Source organism: Pipra filicauda, unplaced genomic scaffold (assembly GCF_003945595.2).
Source record: "Pipra filicauda isolate LSUMZ 115617 unplaced genomic scaffold, ASM394559v2 scaffold66_size7647185_pilon, whole genome shotgun sequence".
Taxonomy (NCBI): Eukaryota; Metazoa; Chordata; class Aves; order Passeriformes; family Pipridae; genus Pipra; species Pipra filicauda.
Window position 1 is genome coordinate 1,800,329 of NW_024104831.1, and position 19,229 is coordinate 1,819,557.

Below are 19,229 nucleotides of genomic sequence, written 5' to 3' on the forward strand. Positions count from 1 at the left end.
CTCGGCGCGGCCTCGCCCCGCGCGCCGGCCCCTCCCACCCGGAGTCACCCGCGCGCCGGCCATTTAAAGGGCCATAGGCACTGTCCCCCGGTTGTCCCGCTGTGTGCCCGCTGTCCTTCTGCCACGGTGCCCCGGGCGCTCCCCTGCCGCGGCCCGGGCTCATCCCGCAGGACTGCCCGCGCCCGGCGGAGCCGCTGTGGGGCCTCGCGTAGCGCGGGGTGGGCGAGGAGTAGGGCCCGGTGTGCGCTGGGGGCAGGCGAACGGGCGGGCGCTGGATTCTTTGGGTCGCGGACGTCGCGGGCGAATAAAACAGGCGGGCGGTTGGTTGTTTGCGCCCTTCCTGCCGCGGGGGGCGCCGAGCAGAGGCGCCGCGGGACCCCGCGCAGATGGAGCCCGGCGGTGTGTCGGTGTCTGCCGTGCTGCCGGCGGGCGGGAGCGGAGAGCGCCTGGGAGGCGCCACTCCCAAGCAGTTTTGCGCCGTGCAGGGGAGGCCGCTCGTCAGCTACGCGGTGCGGGCCATGGAGAGGTAACGAGGCGGCGCCGCCCGGCTCCCCGACCGCGCCCCGCCGGCCCCGGCCGGCCCTAGCCCTGCCCCGGTCCTTGGGGAGCCGCCGGCAGTCGCGCTGCCCTCGCCGCAGGCCTTGGGCGGGTCTGGTTTGCGCTGCGGTGTCTCCCCGTCCCTCCCCGCCCGGTTAGACCATGCAGGGAGCAACAGCGGGGCAGGGAACGAGGTGTGACTGGCCCGCTCATCTGGGCACAGGTACCAGGCGGGACCTGGGCGCTTCCCCCAGCCCAGCCTGGCCCCCGGACCGCCATCCCGGGCGGCTCTGCTCTCCCCCCACAGCCCTGCCCGTGCCTCGAAGCTGTGGTACATTCCATGGATGTCGGAGATCATGGGTTCGAGGCCCCTTCAGCCTCGAAGCTCGAGGGTTGCTGTAGCTGCAGTGGCTGGTTTGGTGAGCTGCGAGCCGACCGCAGTTGCTGGAGACAGTCATAATGCTACTCATCAGCCTTGAGAAAAGATCTGTGCTGCCATAGCCGTTGGAGATGGTCCTTATAGTAGTGTCCAGAGGCCTCTAAAAAAGATCCACTCCTCATGGTGAGGTGAATGCACTCAGTGGTGTATAGCACTGCATTGTGCTTCGCCGCTGGCCATGGTAAAACACCTCGCATCAGCAGGAGGCTTAAAGCAGAAAGGTTTGTTTAAGTCATAGTTGCTGGACTGGAAGCATATGTAGCATGAAGCTGCACATGTAACTTTTCTATGGCTGTGTTGTAGTGGTAGGACGAGGAATAAGACGTACAAACTGAAAGGGGAATTTTAGGTTAGATATTAGGAATAAATTTGTCATTCTTAAAGTGGTAACCAGATTGCCCAGGGAGGTTGTGGATGCTCCAGCCCTGGCAGTGCTCAAGGCCAGCTTGGGTGCGGCCTTGAGCCACCTAGTCTAGTGGGAGGCCATGGCAGGGGGGTTGGGACTAAATGATCTTTAAGGTCCCGTCCAATCTTTAACATTATGTGATTCTGTGTTAGAGCAAAGGATTCAAGTAATGGGATCTATTAGCAGCCAGGGTTTTTTCCTTTTCATAAGTCTGTTGAGTTCTAAGCATGTGACTGACAGTTAATATATTACTGTCAAATGTTAATATAATGTAAGTCTTCTTTGTAGTGTCACATGAAACACAGTGGGTAGGAGTGTATTCTGGATGTGTTGCAGTATCATCATGGCTAGGCTTTGCAAACGAAGATTTAGGAAGGCTCTATCCACATTAATTGCAAGCAATGTGTTGCAGTAACTTTAGGAAAACAAACCTTTAGATTTTTAGAGAGGATAAATGGGGAGGAGTGGAGTTTGGTGCAAGAAATGAAATTGCCAGCATCTCTCAGAGTTCTTAACTCATGGAAACTTGTAGAACATCAAAATTGTGACTCTTTTTCCATTCCCACCCAGAGAGGCTTCCCTCAGGTCACTTGTTACTTTACGAAAGAAACATTTCTTGTTTATTTAATTTTCAACAGCAGCCAGTCACAAAGGTAAGCACATCAGTAAGCAAAACCTCCGATCCAAAGCTTGCCCCAGCTGTAATTTCTGCCAAAATGTCATGAGAATCTACAGAGAAGAATAATGTCCTCCCTCCCTGTATTGGAAACCTGGAAGCAAGAACAGAGTGAGGTTTGGGAAGGAAATGATATTCATAGGAAAATAAGTAGTATTCATCTAAAGAACCCCTTTATATTTACTGCCAGTAAGCTCTGAGAAAATAGCTGCACTTCGAGCAACAGAATTATATTCATGTCCTAAAGCTGCAAAAAATTAGAAAGTTGAATTCTAATTGTACGGTCCAGCCAAGCTGATTGTGAGAGTAACAACTTGGTGCTTTTGCTTAGTAGTGGAATAACCACTGCCAGGGCTCTGACAGGCAGAGCTGCCTGCCATCTCTACTGAGCTGGAGTGTTCAGTAGACTGTTGACTGGTATAGATGTGTATGAGGAGCTGGGAACCCTTGTACTCCAAAGCTTGGAATGGCTTTCACTTTCAACACTTTCACTTCCGGCTTTGAAACTACAAAGGATGTACCTTGTTCTTACTTTGTGAGACTGTAAGAGCAAAAATCTGATACTGAGGAACTGTAATTTGTCTCATAATCTGTCACCCAGAAGTGGCAGGTTTTGTGTTAAGCTTGATACTATCTTCTGATGTCTGTTGTTGACCTGATGTAATTGAATGAATCATTGACCCATTAGCCTATAATAATTTCTGTTGAACTGATTACCTCAGCTAATGCGGCTATTTTTAAGCTTTTTTTTAATCTGGAATAAAGGTAGTAATATATAGACGAATACATGAGCAGTTCAAGGATGTGCAGCTGTTTTGCATGTGCTTTTTAAAGGTTGGTAGAAAAAGATCTTTATGCTGTTCAGCTGAAAGTAGTGAGAATCTTAAATATCAATATGGAAAAATGGGTAGATGAGACAAGAGCAGACATGAATGAATAAGCAGTGAATCCTGTTGCATAGAATGATAGCATGTAGAACACTGGCCTGCCAATAATAATCATAGCTGATGCCCTTAGGAGAGGAGGTGAGCAAAACTAGTTCTTTTTGTCCGGTTATCATTAGCTTATTCTTGAAATAGCTTATAAGCTAAAAATAATGATAGCAAACTTTATGAACATATCTTTGTTATTTTGTCTGACTCATAAGGAGCATTTTATTTCCAGAAAAAATGAATGGCTTCTGTATATAAGATCCTCCAAACTTCCTTAATATACCAGACTTAAGAGCTTCCTGCTTCCATTTTTGTACTGTAAAAGATTCAATTTTTCATATACCAATAAAGTCATAACAAAGCTGCTATGGAGCAAAAGGAAGTTATGCTTGCATTCTGCAAATGCATGTTGTTTTTGATAGTTCTTTTTCTAATTTGGTGTTTGAATAATAAGACCAGCAAAAGTGATATAATGATATATCTTGCACTTCTGAAAAGTTTCTGTGTCAGTGAAAGATCCCGTATAACACTGCTAAAGCCGTCTCAGCAGTGACTGCCTGGTTCTGGCCTTGTTTTGCTGATTTTGATATGTTGTATTGAATAGTTTGTTACTGGCAGAATGAGAGTTACAAGAGATTGAGTGTGAGTGTTTAAGCCTGATGTCAAATTTCAGGCTCAGCACTGGTTGTATGCAAGTTAACTGACGGAGGGTTGAACCTCATTCACATGGATACCTCAGCATGCCATTTAGGTGATACAGTTTCAAAGTGGTTTTGTTTAATTTCTTCTGCAGCTTGTGTTGAGAAGTCATGTAATAACTTTATCTGCTGCTGAGTTAATGAGCTCCTTTACTTTGAATTCTAGGTGGACTAATATAAATGTTTGTACTTTTTTTTGAAACTTAATGAAATAATACTATTTTCCAGCAGGCAGTAGGTCTGTTTGTAGATGATGACGAGAAGTATAGTTGCAGAAAACAAACATATAGTACTTTTCTGCTTCATTGTTTTCCTTCTGCTAGTATTTAGGTCTTCCTAAGGCAGTTTTAAAGTGATTATAACTGGAGTAGTTGCGTTTCATCTGGTCAGACCTGATTTTCCACTTCGGAACTACAGCCTATGTTGTATGGAAGCGCTAGAGTTCTGTATTGTTTAAGCAGATTGGGGTACAGTATTATGATCTTATTCATACATTGTACTGATTCTTGCTGAAACTTGTGTTATCTTGATCTAATATTACAGTTATAAAATTGAAATGGTGTTTTTAAATTGGATTTGAGCAGGTCCTGAGCTGCTTGTTATTTTAGTGTGAAATCTTTCTGAAGAAGATGATGTGACAAATTGAGGGAGGAAAAAAAGATTCATTTACTGACAGATTGAGTGTATACTGATAACTTTTTACTTCATTAAAACATTTGCAACATTTCCATAAGCAGATCTTTAAAGGAGCAAGCACCCGTGTGATGCACTGTTCTTATTCATTAATTTTTGTAGCATACTTTACTGGATTAGTACTTTCTATGAGTTTTTGTGGGACAAAACCCAAGCTGTTCTGGTACGTAATCAGCCTAGTGGATGACTTTATACTCTCATATGAATAGGTTACATTGCTAAATCCCAGCTCTAATTGTAGAATATGAGTCTGGAATGAATTTAGGGAGGACATACTCAAGTTTACAAATGTGTTTATGCAGACACAGGGTGGAGCTGTGACCGCATCCTGTCACTTTTTGGTATATTGTACCCCACTGGAGACCTTGAGCCATTCCACCCACCCTGTGCAGAGATTTATCATAGGCTGGCCAGTACTTGTGCTCTCTTCCTGTCTTTTTGGAAGATGCTGTGTGCTACCCAGTTGCCTCATAATCTGTTTCATTTAACTGCAGAAAGGGAAATGTCAGTGCTTTTCTTATGCAGAGCTAGTGAATTTGCAGAATGTCCACTGTTTCTGGCTACTGTGTAAGGCTATAGTTGTTCTGCAAATAGAAGTGCAGAGCTCTTGTTTTCATTCAGTGTGAAATAGCTCTTCTTGAATTTTGCTTTATTTAAATTATTGACTCTCGATATTCAAAAGAACTGAGATGAATCCAGTTACTTTGCTCTAGTTCTAAGTTTAAGTCATGCAGAGATGCTACGTTTTGTGGCTAAATGTAAGATTATGCCAGAACTAATTTCAGAGGTTTTTAAAACCTTTGAACCTGTGGTGAGTGACAAGTTGAAATGAAACTTGAAACCATATGGTTAAGATTTTACATTTGAACAACTTGATACTTTAAAAGTGCTGAGAATATGTTAGTTTGTCTGTATTTTCTGCCTTTGTTAATAATAAAATGAACTCGAGGACAAATATTTTTCTTTTGAAGAATGCTAATAGCACTTCCATTTATTTTATTTTTAACAGTTATTTTAAAATTAATTGAAATGATTTTCCATGGAGTTTTATCAATTGCAAAAACAAAAAAACCAAACCCATACGTAAGGTGGAAGATGTTCTATTGTTTCTCATAGCTCTGGGGGACTCGTTTGTATCACAGATGACTTTTCTTTTGGTGTAAGGGTAGTTTCTAGGCAATGCTTTCTCATGTGTTATTGTAGAAACCGGTATCTTCAGCCTGTGTAGTTCTGAACTGTAAATTTCTTACACTTATTTTTCTAACTGGAAATACTTAGTACCTTTATTCTTGTTTTGTCTACAAAACTGGTTTCAATAGCTTTACTAGTTTTACTTGAGAGAGCATATAATACTTGTCTCTCTCCTTAGTTGGATATGTAGGTAATTTTAACACAGTAAGTGGGTTTTTTTTTAATCGTTGCTCATCTGATGAGTTTCTTGTCTGACATGCTAAGAAACTTCTCTGCCATCTGTGGAGACACTTTTTTTTAATGTTTTCTACATAACATTTAGAAAATAGGACACTAAAATGGATTTGAATTGTGGTGTTTCCATTTTTTTTTTGAAGAACGGTATGCATGTGTGACTTGAATTTGTATTCCTAGGTCCTTTGACACAAGTATGACTTTAGCCTTGCTTCAGTTATGATTGTTTTTTGTCTTGTGGTTTGTGGGTCATTGTCGTCCCCCCCCGACGCCCTCTCTATTGTAGACCTAGGCAGATAGCAATAGTAACAGCTTGAAGTTCTCTAAAAATATGCTTTTGATGTTATTGTAATCTTACCTAGCACAGCTATGTTTTTAGATTTTTCTGGCTTCCTAGAGTACTAGAGCAGAAACATTTGTGTGTGTATATATTTTTTTTTTCAAACTACCAGTATAATATTTCCTGTCCATATTCAAGTGTTACAGTATCATGAATTCATTAGGAATCTGTCAATTACTACTCATGATTGTCTTTATAGTGAACTTAGTTTCAGAATTTTTCTTGGTCCTCTTTTTTTTTTGTACATAGTGTACTTCTTTGGAACATGGAGTATTCCAGGTCCCAGGATTTACCAGTTTGTTTGAAACTGATTAATAAACTGTAACTGATTGATTTAGAAATTCCGTTTGAAGCTAGGAATGAGGCTGGAGTAAGAAATGCTTTGAAGGCTTTTGGAAGGGTTATCAGAAGGTGCCCTTCTGCAAAGTGGCTGTTGGAAGCAAGTCCATTCCCAGAACTCCAATTTTGTTGGTTGGTATCCATGTATTGGTAGAAATCCTCTGTAATATCTTTCCTTTTAGGACTGGATTATGAAAACATGGGCTTGAGTATGCTGAGAGATGCTTTATTTAGCCATCTTGAATTTTTGTTATGAGTTTCTTTGTTTCACATACCTCTACTTTTATTTAGTCATTCATATCTACTTTCTGTGGTTTTGTACTATTTTTTCTAGGATAAGTTGGATATCTGACATTATTGTGGTGGTCTCTCCTGAAAATATTGAAACAATGAAGACTATCATTGAAAAATATGGCCACAAAAGAGTTACAGTAGTAGAAGGTGGAATAACTCGTCATCGGTCAATTTTCAATGGACTGAAAGTATTTGCAGAGAAGCAATTTTCCAGCCATCTGTTCCAGAAACCAGAAGTAGTGATTATCCATGATGCTGTGAGGCCATTTGTAGAAGAAGATATTCTTTCAAAAGTGGTTATGGCTGCTAAAGAACATGGGGTATGTACTATACAGCAATGCAACTCTGCGATGTGCTTTTTACATGTGAAAACAGTGTAAAATCATGACTGATAAATGAGGAATTTTCTAGCAATTGTGATGTTTTTTTAAGGAGAACAGATCCAGAATCCCTATTAAGCAGAGAGGTCAGGTGGAGGAGGTTGACATTTTTAAATGCTGCAGGCGTTATTTGCTACAGGGAATAATTATTGCCATAGAGACTGTCAGTAAGAGATTGAATTAATCAGCAATTTGTTAGTTGAAAGGTAGATTGCATAGTGATAGTTTACTTTTTTTTCCATAGAGAATTATCACCTAATGCTAGAGCAGTCTGTTACTGATTTCTAATAATAGCCAAAGAGTGTATGTGCTGCATTGGTTGACTCTCAAACTTTGTGTTTTCATCTCAAACTTATATGCAAACCCTGAATAAGCAGCAAGAGAGCTATCTCTGTAGTAATGCTGAATTGTTCTAGAACTTGTAAGCATTACAAAGTGCTGGGAAACAGAAGTGGGAAGTCTCCAGCCACAGGTTGGATATTCTCCTGTTCATCACTACATCTGGGGACTGGGATTATTCACAGGAACCAGGAGGATTTCTGAGAAAGTAAGTGATATGTGAAGGGGAAGAGTTGGTAGAAGTTGTATTATGCAAGTAGAAGGATAGGAAAGGCATTTACTAGCAGCAAGAGCTACTGGATAAACTGGCATAGTCAGAGATGTGAGAAATCATGACTTAGCCCCAGACTTGTTTGTATGATTTGTTATCCTCACTTTGTCCTTGAATTCTCCATTAATAAGATAGCATAATGCTTCCCTGCTTCAAGGAGATGGTTTGAAGTAGAAGCCATTAGTGACAGCAGATTGTTTGGGTACTAGAAATCTAGGAAAATATACCACTGCTTATGTTTTCCAGAAAATGTGGTAGAAGATAAGCTAATTGACAGGTGATTCACAGCTTTGACAATTGAATAATGAGTCCAAAGAATGAACTGTAGTATTTCCTTAGTGCTCCTACACATTTTTTTGAAACCTCCTAGTGTGGAAGGGGAATGTATGGCTTGTTAAAATATTTATTATGAAAATCAAATTATGTAAGGTCTTTCAGAACATTGTTAGAAATCTAAATATATTCAGCCTCTTACAAGTAGGCCTGTACTTTTGTAGATAGGCTTATTAAGAAATGGTAATAAAATAGAAACCGCTCTCTAATTGTCAGTGATCCAGAACATAAGTTTCCAGTCATTAAAACTTAAATTCTGTTAGAATTTTAACAAGGTTTTTGACCTTTCTCATGTAGCACAAAATAGCATTCCAGAATTGATTCTCTGCTAGAGACTTTAAAATCAATCCTCTTTGTAAATCAATTTTAAATGTGATTATTTGAGAGTGGTAGAAGAACGTAGTTAATTGTACTGATGTTGAGTTGAAATGGCAATAACTTTCCTGAATGTGTTTGTGTTTAGGTGTCTTTGCATGTTAAGGTATATCATATCTCATTTGAATTTATGTTTAAGTTTTTTAGCTTGTTCACTTTTTTTCTTGAAGCTTTTGTGATTTCAATGTAATATTTTCTTCTGGTTTTCTTTTTAATTGGATGCAAGGCATTTTCAGTAAAACAGTAGGGAACCAAAGCAATCTCCATTGACCTTCTCAAGTCAGTGTACTGTAGTTTATCTGAACTTCTGACTGATAAATATTTCCTTACCTGGATCACTGAAGTATCATTTGATCTTGAAAAGGTGATCTTGTACATGTGCCATTGTATATTTTGTGGTGTAATGTCTGTCTGAAATGTGTATGGTATTTATTTACAGAAATGGACTCCAAGAGCTGTGCACTGTTGATGTTACCTGACAAAGTATTTGAGTTAAGGAACATAAGAAGAACTTTATTTTATGTAGTGAATTGGAAAAGCTTTCTCCCAGAGACAGGTGGCTGTCTTCACTTGACAGCTGCAGAATTCTGAAGAGCTAAATGGAAAGCTGTGACTCTTTCTCAAAACTAATGTGCATGGCTTTGAGTATCAGAAAAAAATGGACTGAGAGAAGCTATCATCTGTAGTTCTTCCTATGGTCAGATTCTTTGTATATCTGAAGGGGAGTCAGTTCTTCAATCTTTCAGTACAAAAAGTAATTACTTCCTTTTGCATGATATAGAAAGGTAGAGAACCTGGCAGAAACATCATATTAAATCACTTGTGTTAAGGGTAATGCTGTATTGTTATTCATCTGCATACCATATAGATAGCATAATTATGAGAAGCTTTAATGTTCTTTAAAATGGCAATTGATCAAGTAAGTTATTGCACTGCTAGCTGCCAATTGTCAGACAAATAAACTGCTTAATTACACTTACTAATCTGTTTGTTATTTGCCTGTAGGAATCAAAATGTGCACCTTAACCAGAACTAATAAATTATGCCTTAAATACCTCAAACAATTCCTTGATTATGTGAAAATATTATTTTGTAACCAATTAAGTTCCATTTATGTTTTTGGGGTAATTTTGCAATTAAAATTACATGTTTCTAGACACAAATTCTTTATTGCTAGTAAAAGTTGGGAAAAGTGGAAGCTTCAGAAGGCATGAGTCCAAAGCCTCTAGCAATATCTCATTGCCAACATTGCATTTTAAACAACATAACTAAAAAGAAAAATGCTTACAAGAAAAAAATCGGGAAGGCGGGGGGGGGGGAACTTGTCAGTTCTGCTATGGAGAATTTAAAAAAAGAAGGCACATACAGTCAAAGACTTGCTTTCTCTAGTTAACATAAACTAGATTTGAAAGTATAGTTTATTATTTCAAAAGGACTAAGTCAAAATGGCACTCTTAGAAGCTGGTTTCTGGAAACTGTCTAACATCATTACTTTATTCTAAACTTTAGCAAGGATATGCACAAAGCTTACGTGCCAATACAGCTGTACAGTGGTACTCAGTCTCGTGGACTCTCACATAGGCAGTCAGTCAAAATAATACCCCCAGACAGAAAACACTGTGCATTATGCTCAGCCTGTTCCTGTCAGTGCTGCCATTATCAGTCTCACTGCAGCAGGAGGCTGGAGCAGGAAACATGCACTCCTGTGGATGCTGTTCTTTTCAGCCATTTACAGAAGACATTTTATTTTGCTGTTGATATGGTTTGAAGCTGGCTCCCTGCCAACTCTCCAAACCTTACCACAAGAAGTCCCCACCCCCCCAAACCTCAGGGAGAAGAAGGAAAAAAACAACTAGGAAAACCAAAACGAGAGAGAGACAGCTAAAGCAATATATATAATATATTTACCCTTATGTTACAAGTATATACAATTGAAATATATATACAGTTTCACAAGGGAACGGGAAGGGGGAAGGGAAAAGGAACAATACCAAAATAAAATATATATATATATACATATCCCGATTAGTAGCCCAATATCTAGCAACTAAAAGAATTGGCAAAAAACTATCTTACTACTCTCCTTGGGACAACAGAAAGTCACGCTGGATCGATCGCTGGCAACCTCCGTCTCCCAAGGTCGACAAGGCCTTCCCAGGCCTCCCTCCCCAACAGGGCAGACTCAACAGCAGGGAACCTGCACCTCCAAGCCGCCAGAAGGAAAGAGAGCGAAGTTCTCTCCTCCTTTCTTCTTATAGCCTGGCTTATGTAAAAATCGTAGGGAATACTGAGTAAATCTGGGCCCTTCCTTGGTTACAAACTGGTCACCAAGGAAGGCCTAGACCAAACTACCACAGCTGTCTATGATTGTTGAGTTACAATAGCAAAACTTGGTGGGTGGCAAACTGAAAACCACCTGTCTTTCTCCACTGAAGCTGAAGGAGGACTTGGATGGATAAATAAGATGATCTGGTTGGTGCACTTGAATGGGGATGGAATGCTGGAGCAGCTCTGCCCCTTTGGACCTTTCTTTGTACTTTTTCTGTTGAAAGTGATTGTCTTTTTATGTTTTCTTATTTCCTCTGGTTTTGTCGTATATAGAATATTTTAAACATTGTTTTCTTTGTTATACTCAAAAATTGATTTTATCCAGCTGCAAAGACTGCATCATATTTATACCCTGGGTCATCTGAAGTCATCCACTGCCTGTGTTCTCAGAAGTTATATTTCCATTGTATGCTTGCTGCTTTGGGAGGCTATTGCTGTCCTGTCAGACCCATGTGCAAAAACAGAATCAAGAACTGAAGATGTTACAATTACCATCTTGACATGATTTTTATTTCACTGATGGAATGAGTTCTGTCGTTTAGGAGATTGACTGATGTCAATGTAAAAATACTTACTAGTGAATAGTAGGGATTATGAAGCAATTTTAGAATAAAACATTTTAAGACCTACATGCTCTTAGCTATGGTAAAGCTCATGGAGGACAGGGAGGTGATTTGAGAAAGCTGTCATGGCTTCACCAAGGGCAGGTCCTGCCTAACCAACCTAGGGGCCTTCTGTGGTGGAGTGACTATATCAGTGGACAAGAGAAGAGCTATGGATGTTGCCTGTCTGGACTTCTCTAAGGCCTTTGAGACAGTCCTCCACAATATCCTTCTCTCTAAATTGGAGAGAGAAGGATTTGATGGAGGGACTGTTCAGTGGATGAGGAGTTACTTGTTTGGTTGCATCCAGAGGGTTGTGGTTAACAGCTCAACATCCAGGTGGAGAGTGGTGACAAGTGGTATCCCTCAGGGGTCTGTATTTGGACCAATATTCTTTAATACCTTCATCGTTGACACAGACAGTGAGATCAAGTGCACTCTCAGCAAATTTATAGATGACAGCAAGGTGAGTGGTGCAGTTGACATGCCTGAGGGATGGGATGCCACGCACAGGGACCTGGACAAGTTCGAGAAGTGGGCCTTTGTGAACACTGATGTTCAACATGGCCAAGTGCAAGGTCCTGCCCTCAACTGTGACAGTCCCTGGTATCCATACAGGCTCTGGAAAAAAGGGATTGAGAGAACCCTTCGGAAAAGGACTTGGGGGTACTCGTGGGTGTTGTCAGCTGGCCCTGAGCTGACAGTATGCACTTGGAGCCAGGAGAGGTGTGGCCAACAGGTCAAGGGAGGTGATTATGCCCCTCTACTTCACTCTCATGAGACCCCACCTGGAGTACTACATCCAGCACTGGGGCCCTCAGCACAAGAAAGACATGGACTTGTTGAAGTGGGTCCAGCAGAGGGCCACAAAAATGATCAGATCTCATATGAAGAAAGGCTGAGAGCTGGGGTCATTTAGCCTGGACAAGAGAAAGCTCTGGGGAGACCTTATTATGGCCTTTTGGTACCTACAGGGGGCTCATTTACAAGATGGTGACAAACTTTTAAATGGGGTCTATTGAAATAGGAGAAGTAGTAATGATTTTAAACTAAAAAAGGGTAAATTCAGACTAGATATGGAAATTTTTTACAATGGCAGTGGTGAAACAATGGAACAGGTTTCCCAAAGAGATGGGAAATGCCCCATCGTTAGAAACATTCAAGGTCAGGTTGGACAGGGCTCTGAGCAACCTGATGTTGTTGAAGATGTCCCTGCTCATTGCAGTGGGATTGGACTACCTGACCTTTAAAGGTCCCTTCCACCCCAAACTATTCTATGATTCTGCATTATTGTGAAGATCAGAAGCTCTTCAGTAGCCCTAAAACTTTTCTGAATGTGTGAAGAAATGAAGTGTAGTTTTGCTGTTGTACAGAAAATAGTTATGCAATGCATTGTTCCTTTTTAATGGGTAACTATTGAAAGCATACTGATGTTTCCATAGCTTATGGCATTGTTGGTCCCATAGAAAGTTATAACCTTCTCAGTCAAGTTGTTGTCTTCTGTGTTGAATGGAAAATGAATGTATTGTTATTAAATACTTGAAGTCTTAGTCCTAACAGAATGTAATGTTTGATAGTTAGAATACACTGGTAAGGGGAGAAACAGGTCTGTCATTTCCCAGTCTCAATTTAAGTGATTTAGAGTATTCATTGCATTTATTAGGAAGGATGCAACTCAACCAAAGGAAATAAATGTATCATAGACAGAACTTAAATTGTAATCTCCCTTTCTTCTTTGTGGCATTTCTGTGTTGTACTAACAGAGCCAGCTGTGCCTAACACAACTAGTCACCTTTTTAAAAGGTGACTTGATCCACCATTTCTTAGCTTCTGGAAGTCTACACACAGAGTAATTTTTACCTTACTTTTTTTTTTAGGAAGGGTTAGTTTATCCTGAAAATAAATTTTGAGCACAGTTTCCTGTACTGAAGTGGTTGCTGAGGTCATTCTTATGTAGTGTCTGTAAAATGTATCCTCTTTAAATTTAGAGAAACTGCGTGTACGATACTGCTGTTGATTTGAGGCTAGTTAAAATCTATATGCTTCATCTGAGAAAACAATATGACTTTTGGGAAACAAAGCAGCTTTTAGTGAAGATATGTCTATTTAGTCACTCAGGTTTCTCCTTCCTGCAGCAGATAAAAGGTGGGAGAAGCTGAATAAAGGCCTTGGATCATTCTAGAAACTCCTACATGGTGAGATCTGGAAGAGATTCTTAGCCATATCTCTCTGGATAAGGATTAGGCATGTAATTTTTTCCCTTTTTCACCAAAAGGTGAAAAATGAAAAAAAAAAAGGGAACTGAAAAGAAAGATTATCTGAGTTTTCATCAAGAAATGTCACCAGCTGCATTTTGGTAGAGTTTGTGATCTCCATGGTTGTGGCAGGAACACTATCAGCCCTGCAGGTTAGGTGAAGCTTCTGAAGGCCAACTTGGCCTGTTTCATATGCTGTAATAGTCTGCTGGACTGGTTCTGTGCTTACCCTTCTGCTTCCAAGAAGTAAGTGGGCTGTAATACAGCCTTGAGGAGCCTTGGAGCATGTAGGAGAGAATTCATAAGGTATCAAATTCACACATATGTGTATTAACGTCACTATCAGAGCCAAAGTGACACTATAAGGTGTGATGATCTGTTTTACAAGGCCCTTGATAACAGAGGAAGTGTTGGATGAAGCTTGTATAAAGAGATGTACGAGAAAGAAGCTCAGGTGCAAGGTTTCCTGCAAGGAGAGGGCACAAGCAGTTCCAAGGGAAGCAGCTGAGCGAGTTCAGAAGGCAAAGACATTTGATAAGCAAGTGCAGGGTTGCTTTAGAGCACTGCATGACCACAATCTATAGTGCCGTGGGTTTGATTGCTCAGTACTCTGTGTGTGGGAAAGTTATTAATTAAAGACAGCATTTGGTTGATTAAATTGTGCAAGAGTCCTCCTACAACACCTCAAGAGTTTTTTCTTCTTTCTTCATAATATGATGCAAATCATGTGTTTAATGATAAGCAGTGGATCAGTAGCATTCACGTCATGATATTGTTGATTTTGTAATGGCATACACTGTCTGGAGGTAAAATATTCTTCTCAAAGAAGTTCTTAAACTCAATTGTAAGACCTGTAGCAGTAGTGTCAAGATTTCAATTCTGCTGAATACAAATGTTAACTCATCTTTATATTGATTTACTCTAATATGCAAAATCCTTTGTAGTGCAGTGCATGCTCACTGATAGCTTTTTGCATGTAAATCAGTATTTGGGATATGAAAGATGGCTTGCTGACTGTAAATTGTGTTTCATTAGTTGTTAATGCAAAGTAATATTATGCTGCCAAAGTAAAATAAACAGTCATTAATTTAGAGGCAAAATTTATTGTTTTCATAGTTCATTAACTTTTATAGCAAATGTTCTGTTCAATTTTTGCTGCCTAGATTTGCAATACAGCACAGGTTAGAACAAGAAAGTGCTGGTATCTCATGTTGTTGTCAGTTATGTTGAATGAATGCCAAATGTAAAGCTCTAAGTATGCTTTAAAATACCTCTAAATATAATGAAAACTGATGGTAGCATACGGGCCATGTGATTTGCTTTGAAATGTTTGATTGCTTAGGCTGAATTATGCATCTGAGAGAATCCATCGTAATTGTGTATAATGTACAACTATTGCTGACAACTGAAAAGAATAAATATGCTGTAAGAAAGCCTTGAAGCTGTATACCCGCATGTGCTGCTCTTTAGGTGGAGGATGCTATGTGTGGTCTGGGTCCTATACTTATTATGGATCTTTGATAGCATTATACAGACTTTGTACAAACTTTAAAATACTTTAAAAAAATCTATGAAGAAGAAAACAAAACCTTAATGAATAAGACTGTGTTGTTAAACATTATCAGTTATTGCACCGTGATGAAAAAATAGCTAAATATGTTGACTAAGGTAATAAGACCTTTTTGGCTAATACTATGACAAAATATATTTTATGGAATATACAGTACTATTGTATCTATGAAAAACACTAACTTCCTTAACCATTCTTGAATTTGTCACGAGGAATGCCCTAGAAGAAATGCTGTATCATTTGTATGGCACATTAAAAATGTCTGTATTGGTTTAATCCTGCTAACTTTTGTAATTTTAAACTTTATTGTATCAAAAATTTGTGGCGGTAATTCACGATACTCGAGTAACATAAATGACATTCTTAGAATTTATTTTCAGTCTACTTTTTTAAAAAAATCTGATTTTAATGTGAAATCAAAACTTCACATAATTGTTGTATCGTTGTTTGCAGTACTGCCCTTTGCTTTTCCTTAGTGCATATGTATGTTCTTGATTTTGCTTCTTTTCCACTTATGGTATGTTTTTGACCTTGTTTTCAGTGCTGTGTGTTGAAAAATTGCAGCCTGTGATATGCCTAGTTTTGCTTTCTTCCTCTACTTTACATACATATACATATATATTTTCGGTTGCATATTCCTATTATTCTGTCTTTTTGAAGGAAATCTTTTTTATTTTCTCGGTGAAATCTTATTTTTTCCACAGAATAACATTTAGAATTTAGCACGTGATTGATTAGAGCAAAACAATATTTACTGATGCTTAGAGTAAATGCTTTAAATACAAAAGAACAGAAATTTTGTAAAGAACATGTGCGCTCTTAATTTTTGAGCAACAGTTTCTGTTATCTTCTGTTGTTTGCCGTAGCTAATTGGGGCTCTGACATGTCTTGATGTACGTGTACTATCCCCAGTTACTCAGATAGTATGTTCTGATAAAGGTGACCTCATTAGAAGAAATGTTTTCTTTTTCTTAAACAGTGTCATAAATATACATTACATTTGTTTAAGGCATCCCATATCTTTGAAGTCAGTTCAATGTACAACATTGTGTCAGCTCATTAACATTGGATCAAAGTGTATATTAAATTTCTGATTAAACATCCCCTCTTTTGCAGCTAGGAATAAACACAATTATAACTTCTTCCTTCCTCGTGTTGGTTTAAGATTAACATGTGCCCAATTTTAGTGAGTTTGACTGTTGCTTCTAGCCAGCTGGGTAAACAGACTTTAAGGAAATTAGGAGAAGTTTAGCATATAAGCCTTTTTTCATAGTATTCAAAACTCCTTACATGTGTTCTAATTAACCTTCTTTTTGTCTGGCTGATGATTAGGTTTAATATCTGTGTTAGACCAGGCTTGTTTAACATTTCAACCAGTTCTGTCCTTGGGCAATTAAAAGCTGCCAGAGCAAATGTGTCAAGACAGCTGGAATTGGACTGGCTGGTGATACTGCCTACATAAGAGAATTTTAGTGCTCAGTAATAAAAATCAAACATGCTGTGCCCATAAGGACTGCGAGTTTTGTTGTTTTTTTTCCCCAACAAAATTAAAAATAAGGTATGCAAGAACTATTCTTTTTCTTACAGAATAGATATAGGCAGAAGATACCTGGGGAAAAGAAGGTAGCCTTTTATTTCTTCAGCCTTAATTTCTGATGGATACATCAGATGTTGTCCAGGTTGCAGATTGCACTTGTTTGTTGGCAGAATGAATAGGTAGAGGGAATACTGACCCCCGCCACAGCACAGTCACAAAAATTATGTCTGTGCTACGTGGTAGAGTTTGGGTGTGAATGTGGGTGAAAGTGTGTTATGCCTCAGACTCAAACTAATGTTTCTGTGTGATAATGAGAGTACCTCTACCTTTATTGTGGTCTGCTATTCTTTACTGAGTCATCTTGGTTGTCCTGTAGTCCTGACTGATTGCATGCTCCATATGTTCCTTCAAGAGATGTGTGCAGCTGAGGTACTGGTTTGGGGGGCTCTCTTGGACATGACGTTAACAGAAGGACTCATGGGGCAGATGGTGACAGGTTTGAGTTGAACCCATGCAGCCAGACCACTGCCTTGCCTTGCTATACAGAAAGCAGGTGGGTTCTGGGTACAGAATGAGTTATGAACTTTGTGGACTATGTGCAAGTTTGTAGCAATTCAGTTTGGAAGTTTGGCTAGTTTGGATTTGAACGAGTGTTCACACCTAAGTTGCTCATATGGTCGAATTGTTATCAACTGCACTTCTGTATCAGATGGTGGCTTATAGTTTGTGTCATTATTTTGTTTGTGCCCACAGCTTTTCCATTGGAATAGAATTGTTTTGCTAGGATTTCTCTACATCTTCCATCTCTGCAGTGGAATCATAAAACTTCTCACAGACTAAAGCTTTTGGTTATAGAGAAAAAAACCCATAGCCCTAGACGAGAGCTGGATACAAAATGCAGAAAAGGAAAAGAAAAAAAGAAACATAAGAAAATAAGATGGTATTTTAGTGCTATACCTTGAATGTGCATTAGAAGTAATTCTCTTATTGCTTTATTTTATGACAATAGTTATATGTCTTTGTTTTAATAGATATTCTCCCCTTCAGATTTACAATAGAAGAAATTTGAAAAGAACATCCTCTTAAATATGTGAAATATTTTAATCTTATAATTAAGTTTCTGAATTTTGCTTTCAAGATCCTGTTTGATAAATATGAAATAAGAAATTTTTCAGTAGAGACAGTTCTTCTAACTTAAATGGTAATTACTGAATGTGGCCGAAGTATGTTGATTACTATAGATACAATTAGTTTGAGTGCAGATGTCTGAATAGAAATGCAAGTTTCTACCTGTTTCATGCATCACAAATACAATGTTTATTTCTGTATTTTTTTCATACTGTAGATGGCTGGGAATGCCCTTCCTGGAAAGTAGTTTGATCTGTGTAAAAGAATACTTTCCGTGTAGTAACATGTGGAAACAGTTTGATAGCATAAAATGAGAAGAAATTAATCATAGTTACGCTGAACTTCTTTTGCTAGTTCCTAGCCAGACCTAATTTAGACCGAAATCCTTATGAGATGGTTGTGTTTGGAAACATATAAATAATCTTTCACCCAATAAAAAACATTCCAGGACATATTTGTAAACTGTTAGATACCTAGCTTGTCTAAGTTAACATTCATTGTTATTGTTATGTAGTTCAACACTGTCCTAATGCAATCCTTGTCTTAATGGAAAAGCAGGATAAAATTTCTTGTGTGTTTATCAAATTTACCTTTATAAAACTGACTTTAATGGAATTTCAAGATGAATATAGTTGTCCTATGAAGTGTGACAAGCCCCACAATCTTCAGCATACAGTTTCAAAGAAGTCAGCTGCTTTGAAATTATGAAAATGTATTTCTAATGTGCTTCTATTTTCAGTGAATATATGCAATGCAAGTTTATTTTTTCTAAGGCAGGGTGGCTAAATTATTTGTGAGTCTTGCTTCAGTGCTATTTTGCTTGTCAGAGTTGAAAACAACTCTGATGAAAGAATTAAAATTTATAAATATGAATATTGAGAAAACATGTAAAAGCATTAAGAATAGGAACATTCTTTTTAGGTTAATACTCACAGGCTTGCTTTATGTGTTTGATATCAGGCCTATTCCTAAGTAATTTTAAAACATTGAATTATTAGTTAGGATAATTAAAATATAAAATAAATAAAACATAAAATGTGCACTTAATGCTACCAGACAGCTGAGAAGATAGAAAGCATAGGGAAAATGAATTTCCGGGGTGATAGAGGCTATGAATGAAAAAGAAGAATATTGTTGGTGTAATTAAAAAGTTGAAGGGAGTCAGAGGAGTGGAAAACTTTGCCCATTTATGACGGCATTCTGTAAAGTTTTAGGCTATGATTCCCACTCACTTGAAGTTCAGGGTTGCAGATTGGCCATGTAAGACTTTGTGGGTCTGCATCAGTACTTGGGGCCTACTGGGGACAAGGGCGTGCCAAAGACATAGCATAC

The 19,229-nt window shown here is 39.0% G+C and overlaps 1 protein-coding gene across 5 annotated transcripts in view; it reads left to right on the top strand.

Annotated features, from left to right (window-relative positions):
• Positions 1-240: 240 nt before the first annotated feature.
• Positions 241-19,229, top strand: part of CRPPA (CDP-L-ribitol pyrophosphorylase A) — a 113,513-nt gene continuing 94,524 nt past the window's right edge. For 3 of the 5 annotated variants that reach the window (XR_005566235.1, XM_039388644.1, XM_027723240.2), the window contains exons 1-2: positions 241-526; positions 6,820-7,099. Coding sequence is in view for 4 of the 5 variants with exons in the window: in XM_039388644.1 (XP_039244578.1) it covers positions 387-526; positions 6,820-7,099 (420 nt within the window). In the remaining variant the exon portion in view is untranslated. Of the gene's footprint in view, positions 527-546; positions 1,198-5,376; positions 6,618-6,819; positions 7,100-19,229 lie in introns of those variants that run through there. The other 2 variants (XM_039388645.1, XM_039388646.1) reach the window with 2 other exon arrangements.